This window comes from Xiphias gladius, chromosome 3 (assembly GCF_016859285.1).
Source record: "Xiphias gladius isolate SHS-SW01 ecotype Sanya breed wild chromosome 3, ASM1685928v1, whole genome shotgun sequence".
Classification (NCBI taxonomy): Eukaryota; Metazoa; Chordata; class Actinopteri; order Istiophoriformes; family Xiphiidae; genus Xiphias; species Xiphias gladius.
In genome coordinates, this window is record NC_053402.1 from 5,425,531 (window position 1) to 5,440,808 (window position 15,278).

General features: G+C 38.4%; 1 protein-coding gene across 1 annotated transcript in view; it reads right to left on the reverse strand.

The window, feature by feature from the left end:
• Positions 1-11,657, reverse strand: part of LOC120783675 — a 16,953-nt gene extending 5,296 nt beyond the window's left edge. The window contains exons 1-3 of the mRNA XM_040116803.1: positions 11,450-11,657; positions 2,889-3,090; positions 991-1,160 (exon numbers count right to left, since the gene is read on the reverse strand). Of these exons, the coding sequence (XP_039972737.1) occupies positions 991-1,160; positions 2,889-3,089 (371 nt within the window). The 5' untranslated portion in view covers position 3,090; positions 11,450-11,657. The remainder of the gene's footprint in view (positions 1-990; positions 1,161-2,888; positions 3,091-11,449) is intronic.
• Between the last annotated feature and the right edge of the window lie 3,621 nt (positions 11,658-15,278).

Below are 15,278 nucleotides of genomic sequence, written 5' to 3' on the forward strand. Positions count from 1 at the left end.
CGGTGTCTTTTGTAATCACCTTTCTAAAACCAAATGGTAACAAATGAATTACCAGTGTAATTGTAACATAAGCTGCAAACTTTAAAATGACTGGCTAACTAGCTTTAGTTTACTATCTACAATGGTATGTCAAGACCAAGGAGCTGATGGTGTCAGAATACTTCACAAAAAGCTCCATACATGACTAGCACATGTGTAGTATTTCCCAACTGTGTGGGAGCATGTATGGCATGTTTAGGGTTGCAACCTATATTCAGGATCTGTTTGTCACTCTCATACTGCCCAATTGCATTTCATGTCAAACAATTTTTTTTTTTCCATCAGCCTGGGTCGATCTGCTTTTACTGTGCCGAGCCATGCCTGAATTTTCCACTACAGTCTCATAGCAGGGAATAACTGCAGCGATGCCCACAACGCACTACCAGCAATGAGAAGGCATGTGCAAAACTTGTTTTTACGCCATTACTGTGGTTTGTGACTAGGACACCCTCAACATGTGATAAAGGAAAACTACTTTACCTCACTGTGCGATGCAAAGGAAAAACTCTCAACCTGTGCCAGCCTGGTTCTACTGCCTTTCACGGCATGGTTTGCCACCACTGCCGCTACTATTACTACCACCCAACAAATATACAAATATTGCATGTAGGATTCTGTCCTTTGAGCTTACTAAACATCTGTAGCTATCATACAGCAACAGAAACTATATGTTCGTCTTCAAACTAACAGAGGTGACATGCGCAATTTCACACCTGGCACCGCAGCGTTAACTTCATTAATTATTTATAGTCATTATGATGCCAACAATGTGCCAGGGCTGGTCAGGGACTAAGTAATTATGTTTTTCTGCACACCGGAGAGGTTAAAATGTTATACACAGATCCAATTACAGGGAGTCTTGAGTTTTGCTACTTAAAGGAAGCGTCTCACAATATATGCAGTTATGGCATTTTCTGTGGAATCATACAAACAAATGAGACACATATATACCGTATATATTTATTCAGACAGTCAGTGTAAAATGTCAGATTGTGGTTACCATGGTGACGTCCTCTGCTCCTCCTCCGACCTTTGATTGGCTGCTGAGGCGGAGCATCTCTGCTCAGTGTTAAATAAGGCTCTGTTGTTACCGTGGTGACCACCAACTCTTCAAAACATACCTTCAGAAGACAAAGAATGTCATCACCCTCCCACACACACACACAACACACATCAGGACTTCAGGATGACACCATCACCCATCCACCAACCCAACCACACCAGGTCTATGAGGTGACACCATCACACCCACACACCCACACCACAATCAGGACTAGGGGCTGATCTCATCACTCACTCACACACACATCAAGACTACAGGATGATGTCATCAGCCACCCACCCACCCACACCCACACACCCACACACACACACACACACACACACACACACAGTTAGGTACATAAGTATGTGGACAGTGACTAGAGGCTGATGTCATCAATCACTCATACACACATCAGGACTAGAGGCTGATGACACACACGCGCGCACGCACGCACGCACAAAAACTACAGGATGATGTCATCACTAACACACACATAAACACACACACAATTAGGTACATAAGTATTTGGACAGTGACATAATTTTCGTAAATTTGCCTTTGTACATCATGATGGATTTGAAATGAAGCCATCAAGATGTGATTGAAATTTAGAATTTCAGTTTTAATTCAAAGGGTTTATCTAAACTGTTTAGGAATTACAGCCATTTTTATACATAGTCCTTTATTTTCAGAGGCTCAAAGTAATTAGACAATTGACTGACAATCAGTTTCAGTAAAGAAAAACCCCTTCACAACTTCTACCCAGGTCAAGAGCACTCTCTGGGAGGTAGGCGTATCATTGTCAAAGTCTACAATCAAGAGACATTTTCATGAATGTGAATACAGAGGGTTTACCACAAGATGCAAACCACTAGTAACGCTCAAGAACAGAAAGGCCAGATTAGACTTTGTTAGAAAACATCTAAAAAAGCCCACTGAGTTCTTGAACAAGACTCTTTGGACAGATTAAACCAAGATTAACTTGTACCAGAATGATGGGAAGAAAAGAGTATAAGGAAGGAGAGGAACAGCTCATGATCCAAAGCATACCACGTCATCTGTCAAACATGGTGGAGGCAGTTCTGTGGTGTGGGTATGCATGGCTGCCAGTGGAACTGGGTCATTGGTGATTGTTGATGATGTGACTGCTGATAGAAGTAGCAGGAGTATTTCTCAAGTATATAGGGCTATACGATCTGCTCAGATTAAGCCAAATACTGCAAAACTGATAGGACGGCACTTCACAGTACAGATGGATAATGACCCAAAACATACTGTGAAGACAAAACAAGAGCTTCTGAATGCAAAGAAATGGAATATTCTTCGATGGCCAAGTCAGTCAGGTTAAAGCTGAAAAGTCTACCCTTCAATCACATCTGATGACTTCATTTCATGTCAATTATGGTGGCGTAGAGAGGTAAAATTAAGAAACTTGTGTCACCGTCCAAATACTTATGTACCTAACTGTACTTGTCTTACATTAGTTGTGAAGACACTCAATGACATAATGCATTCCCTAGCCCTTTACATTAACCTTAACCATCACAACTAAATGCCAAATCCTTACCCTTACCCTAACCCTAAACCTAACTCTACCCTGAACCCTAAAACCACGTTTTAACCCTCAAACAACCCTTTGAAGTTGTGATAACTGTCCAAAATGTCCTCACAATTGCAAAAGGTCCTCACGATGGTTTTCAAAACAAAATTTCTCCACACAACCATAGAAAGACATCTACACACACACACACACACACACACACACACACACACACACACACACGCGTCAGGACTATGTCATCACCTCTGTGTCCCTCTTTCTTCTTGTCTGTCCTTGGGGGTGGGGCTTCAGCTGCGAGTGGCCAGTTTTGCGGGTGGGGCTTAGTGTGACAGACAAGTCTAGTTCAGGACAGCCAGTCAGAGAGGAGGAGGAGGAGGATGCGAGGGGGAGGTGGGCAGGATGAGGAGAGGGGGGAGGAGAGAGGAGGGAGGAGAAACTCCTCATCCTGAGTGGAAACAACAGAGACATGAGACATGTTTATTATTATTTATTATTTTCAGTGTAATGCTTTAAAGAATACGCTTGTGCTGTAAATATGAATTCATGACTCTCAGCTGTAAACATCATCACCACCACCACATCTTACAAGGCCCTGCCTCACCGGTTTCTGCTGAGTAAGCTCTGATACAGTCCTGACTTTACAGTTTTCTGCTGAGTAAACTATGACATGGGTTTTTACTGAGTAAACCTAGACATGGTCATGGTCCTCCTCCTCCTCCTCCTTCTTTTTCTTCTTCTCCTTCCTTTTCCTCACAAATGACAGTATAAAAATACATGCTCCACCGTTTCCTGTAGTCTGCGATGTTCACATATAACCATAGCATAATTCATTATTTTTAATGTACTATTCAGACCAGTGTGACAAAACCTCATCGATATTTTCTCCTCTCTCTTTCTATTGCTTCCTCTTATTTCTCCTACCTTTCTTTGAATACTATAGTAAAAATTGGCCCTTATTTCCTCCCTCCCACTCTTCTTGCCATTTCTTTTCCATTATCTGAATGGATTATACTTTTAATCTCTTAATAACCTTGTTATATTTTAAATCATATTTATTTATTTTTCTTGTTGTTCCTTTTGCATATTTATCTACCAGTTAATTTCCATCTACACCAATATATGCAGGAATCCACATGAATTTAATTTCTATTCCTGCCCTCTTATTTCTGAATATTGTTTGAGCTATGTCAAATACTATGTCTTGGCCTCTATCTGACTACATGTACAGAGTGTAATATATGCTTGTGCACTACTGGAATCAGAACCTATCAAAACTTTGATTGGTTTGACTTCCTCTAGCCATCTTAAACAAAGTTAAAATTTCTTACAGTTCCCCTGTATATACTGCAAGGTTATCAATACCCTTTTATTTGACATAAGATTGAATTCTGGAATGATAAAAGCTATCCCTACTCTATTGTCTAGTGTTTTACATGCATGTAAACATGTTGTTTTTAATATACTCTGAGCCATATGATTCACATTATGTGCCCTTAAGTTTGCCCAATATGTTAATGCTAGCAGTGTTGTTCTTTTTTCCAAAGGCATTTCATCAATTTCCACCTGTAAAACTGATATTGGAGTAGTCTTTGTGGCCCCACAGCACAGTCTCAAAACTTGATATTGGATTGTGTCCAACTTTTTTTATTACGTTTAGGCGCTGATTCACATATTATATATCCTTAATCAACAACTGACCTGATTAGCCAAATATATATATATATAAAATTATTAAAGCAGGCCTATATGCCTATAAAAATATTACGTATCTTTTTAGATTTTCCTACTATCCTTTCAATATGGGTTGAATTCGTCCCCTTTTCCACATAACCTCATCATCTGCAAATAATGAGATCCTAATAGACCTATCTACACTGCTAAATATTTCATTTATCATAATTGAAAAAAATACTGAAATTATTATACTGCCTAGAGGGGTTACATTTTCTACTAAATAATTCCTACTAAAATCTTTTCCCATTCTTACTGAGATTATCCTATCAGTTAAAAAAACTTTTAATACATTTATACATTTTTCCTTATTCCCATTTGATGCAAATTTATTATTAATCCCTCTTTCCACATCATGACATATGCCCTTTCAACATCGAAAAATACAGCCACTACATCCTCTTTGATAACTTGAGCTTTCCTAATTTCATGTTCTAAACACAGAGCAGGATCTATAGTGTTTCTTCCTTGCCTAATTCCACTTTGGTAACATTTTAGTTATCCTTTTATTACTAAATAATAAATTAATCTTTCAATAATCATTTTTTCCATAATGTTCCCTACATGAGATGTTAGAGCTATCGGTCTATAACTCTGCCAAGCTTGGATCATAACTGGTTTACAGATAGGAACAATTATGGACTCTATTCATTAATTGGGTAAGGATCTCACTTCCCATATCTTATTATACAAGTTTAATAATACTTCTTTACTCCTATCTCTAAGATTCTTTAACATACATTAGCTTATTTGATCTTTCCCTGGACTTTTCTTAACAGATTTCTTTAACTCTGGTTTCCACTCTGGTCTCTATCTCTGTGTATGGTAGAATATCTTTTAATAATAAAATCTAGAGCTGGTTTGAGCCATTCATATAACATCTGATTTTGTTTTTAATGTATTGATATATCCTTTAAACTCTTGTCCATTTGCAAACACACTTCAAGAATTCCACTGAAATATCAACATTATGGTATAATTTGAGGACTTTCCTATGAGGTTCCTCCTCCTTGACTAAGATCTGCATTTATTTCTAAGTCTTTCATGTTACAGAACTTTGTTGCAGCCTTATCTATAATTTAGATTTTTTTTCTGTTTTAGTGTTTGCTTGCTCTGATCAGTTGCTAACATAGGCTGGAAACAGGACTAATCTTTACATTGTGATTCCTGTTTGGTAGTTATGGGACATCCTAGCCCTGTGCTTGTTTCCTTACGGTGAATCATACTTTCACCTCTTTTTCCATTGTCTGCATACATTATTCTCTGTTCTGTTCTTTCTTGTTGAATTGCAATTGCCTGTTTTTTCATTATGCATCCTCCATAAGCTGCTGTCCATTTTATTATACTATTACCCCCACATTCTCCATAAGAATGTTCTCCTCCACTTCTTCCACATCTCTGTTTTCCCTTGCGCACACTAGCAGTGTGGCCATACCTTTAAAATTTATAGCATCTGATGGGAAGAGGAACATATGCTCCTACATATATCCAACCATTACCTTTTCAGGAAGAACTAAAAGCAATAATGATGGACTGTCAACTTTTTTACAATTCCTAAATGCCTGCAGCCATCTATTTCCTGTTATCGTTCCACCTTTAAAGGAGCAGTAAGCGATTCTGGATAAAGACTTGATAATTGAACCAAACAGCAAAACAAATACACCTCTCCTTCAGTTCTCCTTCAGAAGCTCCACTGTCCAAATTCATGGACGCACATTGCCAAGTTAAAGACACATCTGGGATAGCTGACCAAAAGAGAAATATGGCGTAATCCAGAGCATTTTATACAGCATGTAAGTGGATAGTCTTTCTCATAGCTGAACTAACACACACACACACACACACACACACACACACACCAACACACACACGAGATACATCAGGGGCAATTTGGGGTTCAGGATCTTGAAAAAGAACCCTTTGACATTTGGACTGGAGGAGCTGGGTATTGAACCACCGACCTTGCAATTAGTGGCAATCCGCTCTACCTACTGAGCAACAGCCAGTCCGGTATATGCTGGCAAAGCTGGTTTAGTTTCAACAGCCAGACCCAGACCAGTGTATTTGCGCTGATTTCTGGGATGTCATTCAAACCGAGTTTAGCACTAGTCTGGCAACCATACTTATGCCAGAGTTATTTCTTTTGACCTGCCGGTTCTGGGCCATTATGCGGCCAAACCATTTTGGCTACCGGGTAATGGAGTAAAAACCATGGAGAGTTAGTCGTTTAGATTGTTTTTACAAAACTACAGTGACAGAAAAGAGGACCACAGGTTCATAGCTATGCTAACATGGAATCTAACGTTACCTGAATTTTCGAATTATGCATCAATCCAAATAATCGCACTGTGATAGCAAGTTAGTGTTTTTAGGTCTTCATGGCTATGAAACCCCTCACACGTTGTACAGACAAATACCAAGATATAAAGAAAATGAGACAGCAAGTAATGTAACTAATGTTAGCAAGGTTGTGGGTTAGCATACAGCTGCTATATTTGCTTCTGCAAAGCTAACTTGCAGAGAGGACGAGACGGTTTCCAATAGCCAGCACACCCGCTCCAGACAGCAATACTCATAACTCTCCTGCTACTATGGCACAACACCATATCTCGGCAAATCAGAAAGTAAGCTGAATGTCCATGGGTAAGTAATTTAATGTTACCGGACACACAAATGTGACACATGTAATTTCTTGCTAACTAACCAGTTGGGATTAGCTATCACAAACATTAGTAAATGGGACAAAATAATACTGACCTATTGGCTCATTTTTGCATTTCACCAACAAACTGCCATCTCTTAACACCTTATCCATTTCAGTATCCCCAAGTGCTTTCCTCAGTTCATTTGTTAAGACAGTTCGGCTTACAGACATTACTTCATGTCCTGCTTTAAATTTAAGAATGATCTTAAACTCTTCCATCATTATTTTTTTTTACGTATGTCACGTCTTTCCTCAACATCCTCAAAGGCCCGTTTACCTGACAGCATCACCCTGTTTCTGTTCTTTTCCTGCCTTCCTTCTCCTTACCTATTATTAACAATTCGTCCATTCAATATCCACATCTTCATCCTCAGAAAATCTACCTCCACTACTTGCCATTCTGATCCAATCACAGTCCAGATTAGGCCAAAACCACCAATTCAGTCAGTCTTATTTCTTCGGCTGCAACCAGAGACTCTTAGCTCTGGTTTTTGTCTCCATTCCAAATTAAAGCCTTCTTCCTCTTTGTCTTTGGTGTTTAACGGTGGTTGTCAACCAGTGTAGTAGGTGCATTACTGCCACCCTCTGCTCCAGAGTATGGATCAGAGATTAAATCCCACCCATTAATCCAGTCTGTCTAAAACTCAAAGAAAACTCTTCTGCCCAACCCACTTGGCAGGTTCACTAAAGATTTAATGCTGAGTTCCTGAAAGCCAGTCTTCCTTAGTTCTGCTTTCATGTTCATGTTTAAATTGGAATGACTCAACCCTTATTCTGTTGCAAATACCTCCTTTCCTTGACCTAGCTATATTTCCTATTGTTAACTTAACTTTGTTGCTTAGACTGTATAGAAAACCACCCCTTGTTTCAGTGTTCCACTTCCCTTGCCACTCTTCTGTAGCTTTACTCAAAACTAACCTTGAACTCTGTTTTGGTTAATGGGACTTGGTGTCTCTATGTAATGCTTGTCTTGCTAATCTGTTCATCTCCTCAATTCCCCTCAGACCTACAATACATGTGCCAGAACCCACATAAACCTAACTGATATACCTTGCTGAATGATTTTTGAATGTACCCATAACACTTTGAATAGGATGTCTTGGTGATTGGGGTTGAAGGATCTCAGGTTCTTCAGAAATGAAACACAATCAGAGAAGATTAAAGTTTTTCTTAATTTTCCTCTACCCACAACTCCCTTCTAATATGTAGTTGCATCTCACCTGCCAGAACTTGCAGGGCTGGGATGGGAGTTGATATTACTGCTCCACAACACTGAGAGCTTGAGCTTGTACCTTATTTTCTCAAACAATGTTTTTGAGGCTGAACCATATAGCACATTACCATAATCAAACATAGACCATATATATAGTTTTTAATGAAGAGAATTCTGCCCCCCATTCCACCCCACTTAGACATCTCATGATATTTAGATCCTCATGACATTTTTCAACTATTCTATTTTATATGAACAGCCCATTTTAACTTTGAAACAAAATTATTCCATCCCTTTTTCCACTGTGCCTCATCATCTACAAAAAGATCTGCCTATATCTGGTTGAAGCTGAGAGAATATGTCATTAATCATTATTGAAAAAATTAATAGGCTTATTAGACTCATTTGTGGGGTCCCATTTTCCACCACAAATCTATTTGATATTTCACTTCCTATTCTTATCTGAACAGTTGTACCTACCTTAAAGTCCTTTATCCAATTGTATATCCTGCCTCCTATACCCATCAACTTTATCAAAAGTCCTTCTTTCTACATGGTATCATTTGCTTTCTCAACGTCAAAAATACTGCTATAACTGACTCTTTATTAATCTAATCTTTTTAAATCTAATTTTCCAAACAAACGATAGGATCCAGAGTTTCTCTTCGTTTTCGAAACCCACTTCTATCGTATGATAATAGTCATCTTTCTACAAAATATGTCAATTGTTCAGCTACCATTCTTTCCCCAATTTTACAAACATTCAATGTAAGTGCTATTGGCCTATAATTAGAGGATTTAGATGGATCCTTCCCTGGTATTCTTATAGGAATTATTACAGCCTCTTTCCAAGCCTTGGGCAGCCTTCCTTCTTACCACACTATTATAAAGAACCAACATTTCCTTAATTGCCCATTACTAAGGTGTCTCAACATTTAGTAACATATCTGTTCCCTCCATGGAGAAGTATTGCCTGATTTACAAATAGCTCCTTTCATTTCATGAGAAGTGAATGGACAGTTGATTTGTTAATATTCCATAGCCCTACTCCTTTCCAGTGCTCCTAAATGTTGTCAGGTTGTCTTTTCTCTTCTTCTTCTTCCTTCCTCAGTCACATTTCCTGAACAATGTATTTGAAGAAATGCTTTAACAATCATTTCCGATTTATCCCTGTCTGCAACTGCTACTTATCCTTCTGATTCTAATACTGACTACTCGAATTCCTCTCTATCACCCCTCATTCTCTTAATCATACTCCACACTTCTCATATTGGAGTTAACCTTCCAAACTTATTGTAAAATCTTTGCCAACTTCCTCTCTTTGCTTGTCTTATGATTCTCCTCAGCACAGCTTGGGTTCTCTGTTATGCAACTAAATGGTTATAATTAAATGCATCCTCTTTAAAAGTCTAATGGCCCTGTTCCTGTCTCTTACAGTTCTACCAAACTTGTGTGTCCACCATGGTACAGCTTTCCCTAGCATCTTCCTTCTACTATTTTGGATTGACTCTGATGCTGCCTCCAGGATTTCTGCACAAAGACTCTCATTTAAGGTGGCAATATCCTGGTTTTCATCAACTATGGCTACACTTTCCTTGCACATTTCTTCAAACCTATCCCAATCCACTTTTTCAAACACACTTCCCCAAAGTATTCCAAAACAGCCTCCCGTCCCATGTGAACATCTACCCTGGTACCCCTCCCATCATTTAAACATACCAACTCTTTTTCCTCTAACAGAGCCTCTACAACTTGACCATTAACATCTAAGTGCCTCCCACCCCAAACTATATTGTGTGCATTAAGGTCCCCACACGATTTTACCCTGTGTCTATCTTGAAGTTGTACTTCCAGCAGCCTGTCAAATTCTAACGTTTTACATGGATTACAATAATTTAAGATCACCATATCCTTTTCCCTGTTCCACACCTCCACCACAACATTTTCCTGTTCTCCTGTTCTATATCTTGTCTAACAAGTGTTGCACACCCACCATCATTCCCTTTCTCCCTGTCTTGTTGTATTATAATGTAATCTTGTAGAACAAAATCCAAGTGATGTTTCAAGGAAGTCTCTTGAACACATATCACATATGGCTTTATCACAAAATACTTGAACTCCTGCCCATTAAATTTGCCTTTGAGACCTCACTGAATTCTCTCATTGGACCCCATGGATGTATTTTTTGACCCAAGACCTGTCCCCTTACCTGTTTCGCGGCCTCAGCATAAGACAATTTCCTCTCCACTCTCACTTTCTGTATCTTCACTTCCCATTTCAATACTTCACATCCCATGTAGGCAGCGCTGTGAGCCTCTCCACAGATGCAACTCCTTGGTATCTCTCCCTGCCCACATTTGCCATATTCATTATTGCTTCATAGTATGCACATCTACATTGTTCCCTGCACCTTGAAGCTAAATGCCCAAACTTTGACAACTGAAAACACGCAATGGTCTTGATATGTAGTCTCTCACAGTGTAACTCATCAGCCCAAGCCCTACCCGTTCCTCCTACTCTGCTGGTACTAACAACTTTAATCCCACTGATTTCTTTAAATTGAGAGCTAGACTTGCCTCCTCTTCCTTGCTCCACCCCACTTACAAGTTTCCATCAGACAGCACCTTAGCAATATCAATATTTCCAGTGAATTTACAGTATTTATCATTTCAGTCAGTTTTAGTGGATTAATCCTACTCACCCCGAAATGATCAGCAAATCTTACAATACATTTAATATTTTCCTGATTCTACTTGTTAGATTCTTCCGAACTACTCCTTTCTTTTCTTTATTCTTCACGATTACGCTTCTTTCCTAACTCAATTTTCCTCCTCACTACCTTCTTCAATACTTCCATCACTATCGGCCCATTCATAATGTTTCTCTGATCTATTCACAGAGCAGTTGCTCCTCAACGCTGTTCCCTTGCTCACCGAGGATGCAGCCAACCCTCCCCAGAGACAAGTTAGAAATGGTTGACTGAGCTCTTACTCCTTTCCGCCGATGGGGACGTTTTACGAATAAAATATTCGACACGAAAACACACAAACGCAATTAGAATTCAAATCTCTCGCCTCGCTGTGATCTACTGAAGTCCCACTGTGAATTTAAGCCGTTCCGCATTAAAGTCACAGTAAATCATTATCTTCTTATCACCTGGTGCAGTCCGCTCAGAAACGATCCTCTCAGCAGCGACAGATCCTTTATCTCTCCTTCTGAGGATGATTGAAACGTTTCTATTAACCCAGCGATTCAGGGCGGAAATCATCCATGTTTCTGTTAAATTCGCCTCCTCATTCAGACTCACTTCCTCCTTCTTCTTTGATGGCGGTTGGCAATCGGCTGTACGGTGCGTTACCGCCACCTTCTTTGCTGGAGTGTGGACCACAGTTAGCTATCCCTTTAAAAAGTAAATACATGAATGATAAACAATTCCGTTTTATTTATTAATACAGTTCCTTTCGGATAATTTACACCTGCCTGCTCCCAGAATGAGTAGGTGTCTAATATGCGTTTGTTTTCTGAATGTCTGTCTCTGAAACACTGGACTAACGCTGACTCCTTTGACAGGGTTCACACAGACCAGATGGGTGTTTGCCTGTTAGATAATTGTAATTTTTTATTTAGTCTTGTGTGTCCCAATCTTAGCCTTGTTATTATGTTTCTTCCTACTGAATTGCATGAAGATATAGCCCTGTTTTTGCCTTATCCCTCTTATGTTGCCGGTCTCTGTTAATAATGATAATGTTGTTCCTTTTTATTCCTTTTGCCTTTGCTTTGCTAAATGAAATGGTATTCTGTATTCCTCTGTGACTGCCTCCCTGGCAAGTGTATCTCTAATTTCATAACCTTTATTTCCCCTCTGAGCTTAACCCCCATAATGTTGCATATATTTCATTCATTATGCCTCTGCTCTGGGATGAGAATGAGTAGTGAAAGTAATGCTGAACTACAGAGACAGTACAATAACCGAGAACAGAAATAATACTTGTTTTTTTTGTTTCTTTCTTCAGAATTACCAATTTCAAAATGAAAACAGGAAAATCATTCTCGTTTCCCAGACTGAATTAAATAATTTAATGAACGGATAATACACAGACCTTTTGACTAAAACATAAATACAAATAAAACTGAAGTGACAAGAACTGCTACAAAACACAAATACTCTCTGGTTTATTATTCCCCTCTAAATTGTTCAGTAAGTGTTGGGTATACATTTTCTGTAAAGATAACATTTTTCTATACATTCTATGTAAAACTGAAACACAAGCTTTGAGCAGTGGGCAGAAAAACCAAAGAGATAAACCCTGCAGATACTGTAATTCAGACCAGACATTACAAATAGTGTGGAAATATACTTTTTTGGCTGGTTGAATTTAATTTTAAAAAAAATTATTTTTTTTTAGTAATTTCATCTGAATACTCAGTTGTATGTACTAGTTTCCCCAAATTACCGTCTAAAACTTCTTCTTTCGAATCAGCCACAAATTAAATTCTAAAGGAGACTACTGATCAACTGTTGTATTTATTAAGTTTTCTTGACATAACATTTTTAACGTTTAAAGGTAATGACTCTAAAAAGTACTGGAAATATTCAATAATTAAATGTAAAGTGAGCTTCAGGTGCAGGACATGATGTCTCTGTTCTCCATGTTAGCCACAGCCCTGATCTTTTTTTATAGATTATTCAGTATATCTGAATGAGACTCTTTGATTGTTTTCTGTTGCTTTAACAAAAATTCTCAAAAATAAAAAAAAACAAAAATCCTCAGTTTCCACCCAGCTGTCTCAGTACTCGCAATCTCCAACAGACTCATGTCAAACACTGAATGTTTTAACATGAGTCATTGGGCCTCATGCAAGAACCACTCATACAAACAGATTTGTTATCAGATTGCATGTATCTGTGATTTAAGAGAATTTTCTCATACTTACAATTGTCTCTGAGGTACAATGAAATCCAGAGTGGTGCAGACCTGTGCTACAAGTCATGTGCAGAAAAGAATTATTTGACCTGAAATTATAATATACACTACTATATATTCTACTACTACTACTATATCACTTAATCAGGATGAATTTGGAGATTAAACTTGATGCAGAAATGAAACTAAAATAAAATAAATAAATAAAATATATGACTAAGACAAACTTAATCATTATGATGACTGCCAATTTACTGAGAGAGCCTGTTTAGGTTTTTTGATTTTTATTGGCGTATTTCAGCACAGAAAACTTATCCAGTTCAGTTGTTGGTGAAAAAAATCACTCCCTATGACAGCAGCCTCATAGGTGCCTCCAGGTCTCTGTCCAATACGGTCCTCTGTTAGAATACTTAACAGTATACTACTTCATAGGCTATAATATGACACTCATTCAGCAGCCGAACACACTCAGGCGTTCTTCCTACAATGCAAATCGAATATTGTTCAGAAAGTTTATCCCAACACTGTTGCAGAAGTTCCAACGAATGTGTTGCACTTGCAGGTTGCTTTGCTTTCACCTTCCATCCAGTTAATGCCAAACCAGCTTGATGGGGTTTAAGTCTGGAGACTCTGCCTGTTTTCCCATCATTTGAAGCCACCATCTAGTTCTTTTTTTCTGATGTTTTGGGTAATTATCTTGCTGTAGATGAACCCCTGACCAACCAGTATGTCTTCCTTTGTTACTCACCTTTTTCTCACCACTCTGATAGCAATACAGTATATAGTACTACTTCCTGCAGTAATTGTAGTAACTGGGTTTGTTCCAACAGTGCCTTTGTACAGTCAGAGGGTTTGTAAGTAATCAAAATCAATCAGTAATCAAAAGTTGGGGCACATGTAGGAATTGTTTGCGTTAACTTTCAAGACTTCATTTACTTCAATAACATTTCTTAATCCCTGAAATGCCTGTTTTATATGAAATTTATATATTTTCATGTAAACTGCATTTTCATCGGTGTGTTTTTTAACTTTTTGACTGGTAGTGTATAGTATATACACACTGACGGAGTACTTTATAAGGAACACCTGTACACCTGCTTATTGATGCAATTATCTAGTTAGCCAATCATGTGGCATCAGCACAATGCATATCATGTAGATACAGGTCAGGAGCTTCAGCTAATGCTCACATCAAACAACTGAATGGGGAAAAAATGTGATCTCAGTGACTTTGATTGTGGCATGATTGTTGGTTCCAAACAGCATTTAATGCCTTTATTTCAACATGTAGTAAATTTAAATATAGTAACAGAAATGCTGTTAACACAAGTTAAGACTATATTAAGCCTATATTCAAAACCCACTTTTAAACTACATTTAGTCATTTTTAAATGTTGAAGTCTTTGATATTATTGCTCTCATTCAATGCCACTTCATAACACTTAATGTAAAACCTCACTTATATATATATTTTAGATCATAAGTTAGACCTGCTGCACTGACTACCTCTCCCGAACAACAAGGCAACTCAACTGCCCCGAGCTCCAGGCTGTCTGTGTGGACACTAGTTTGTGCTGATGCAATAAACTGCAGATCTGTTTGGTAAAACTGTATGCACCCCTAAAGCACAAAGTAACTTGAAATGGCGACATTGGAATTATTACATAATCCTGAAGCCCCTTCTTTTTGAGAGGCCCAATTTAAATTTGAGTTAGCTGACGATTACAGTATATATATTCCTGAATAAATTTGTGGTTAATCAACCACCACACCAACCAAAAAATAATTAATACTTAGAAATACAAACACGGTAGAGAGTTAGAGAAAAAGGGGGTTCAATAGGCGCCCCCATAGTGGGTTAGTCTGGCCCTGCTCTACTATTCTCCTGCACACTAAATTGCAAGGCTGAAGTTGACTTCCAATTTGCTTTTCGCTTCCCCAAAGAAATAAAAGGGTTTCACACATCTGAAACATGGTTTTGAAATGTCTTTACTCTGATACCATACTGTCTACGTGGGACTGAAAATGTTAACAGAGAGTCAGCCAAAAAATGTTTTTCC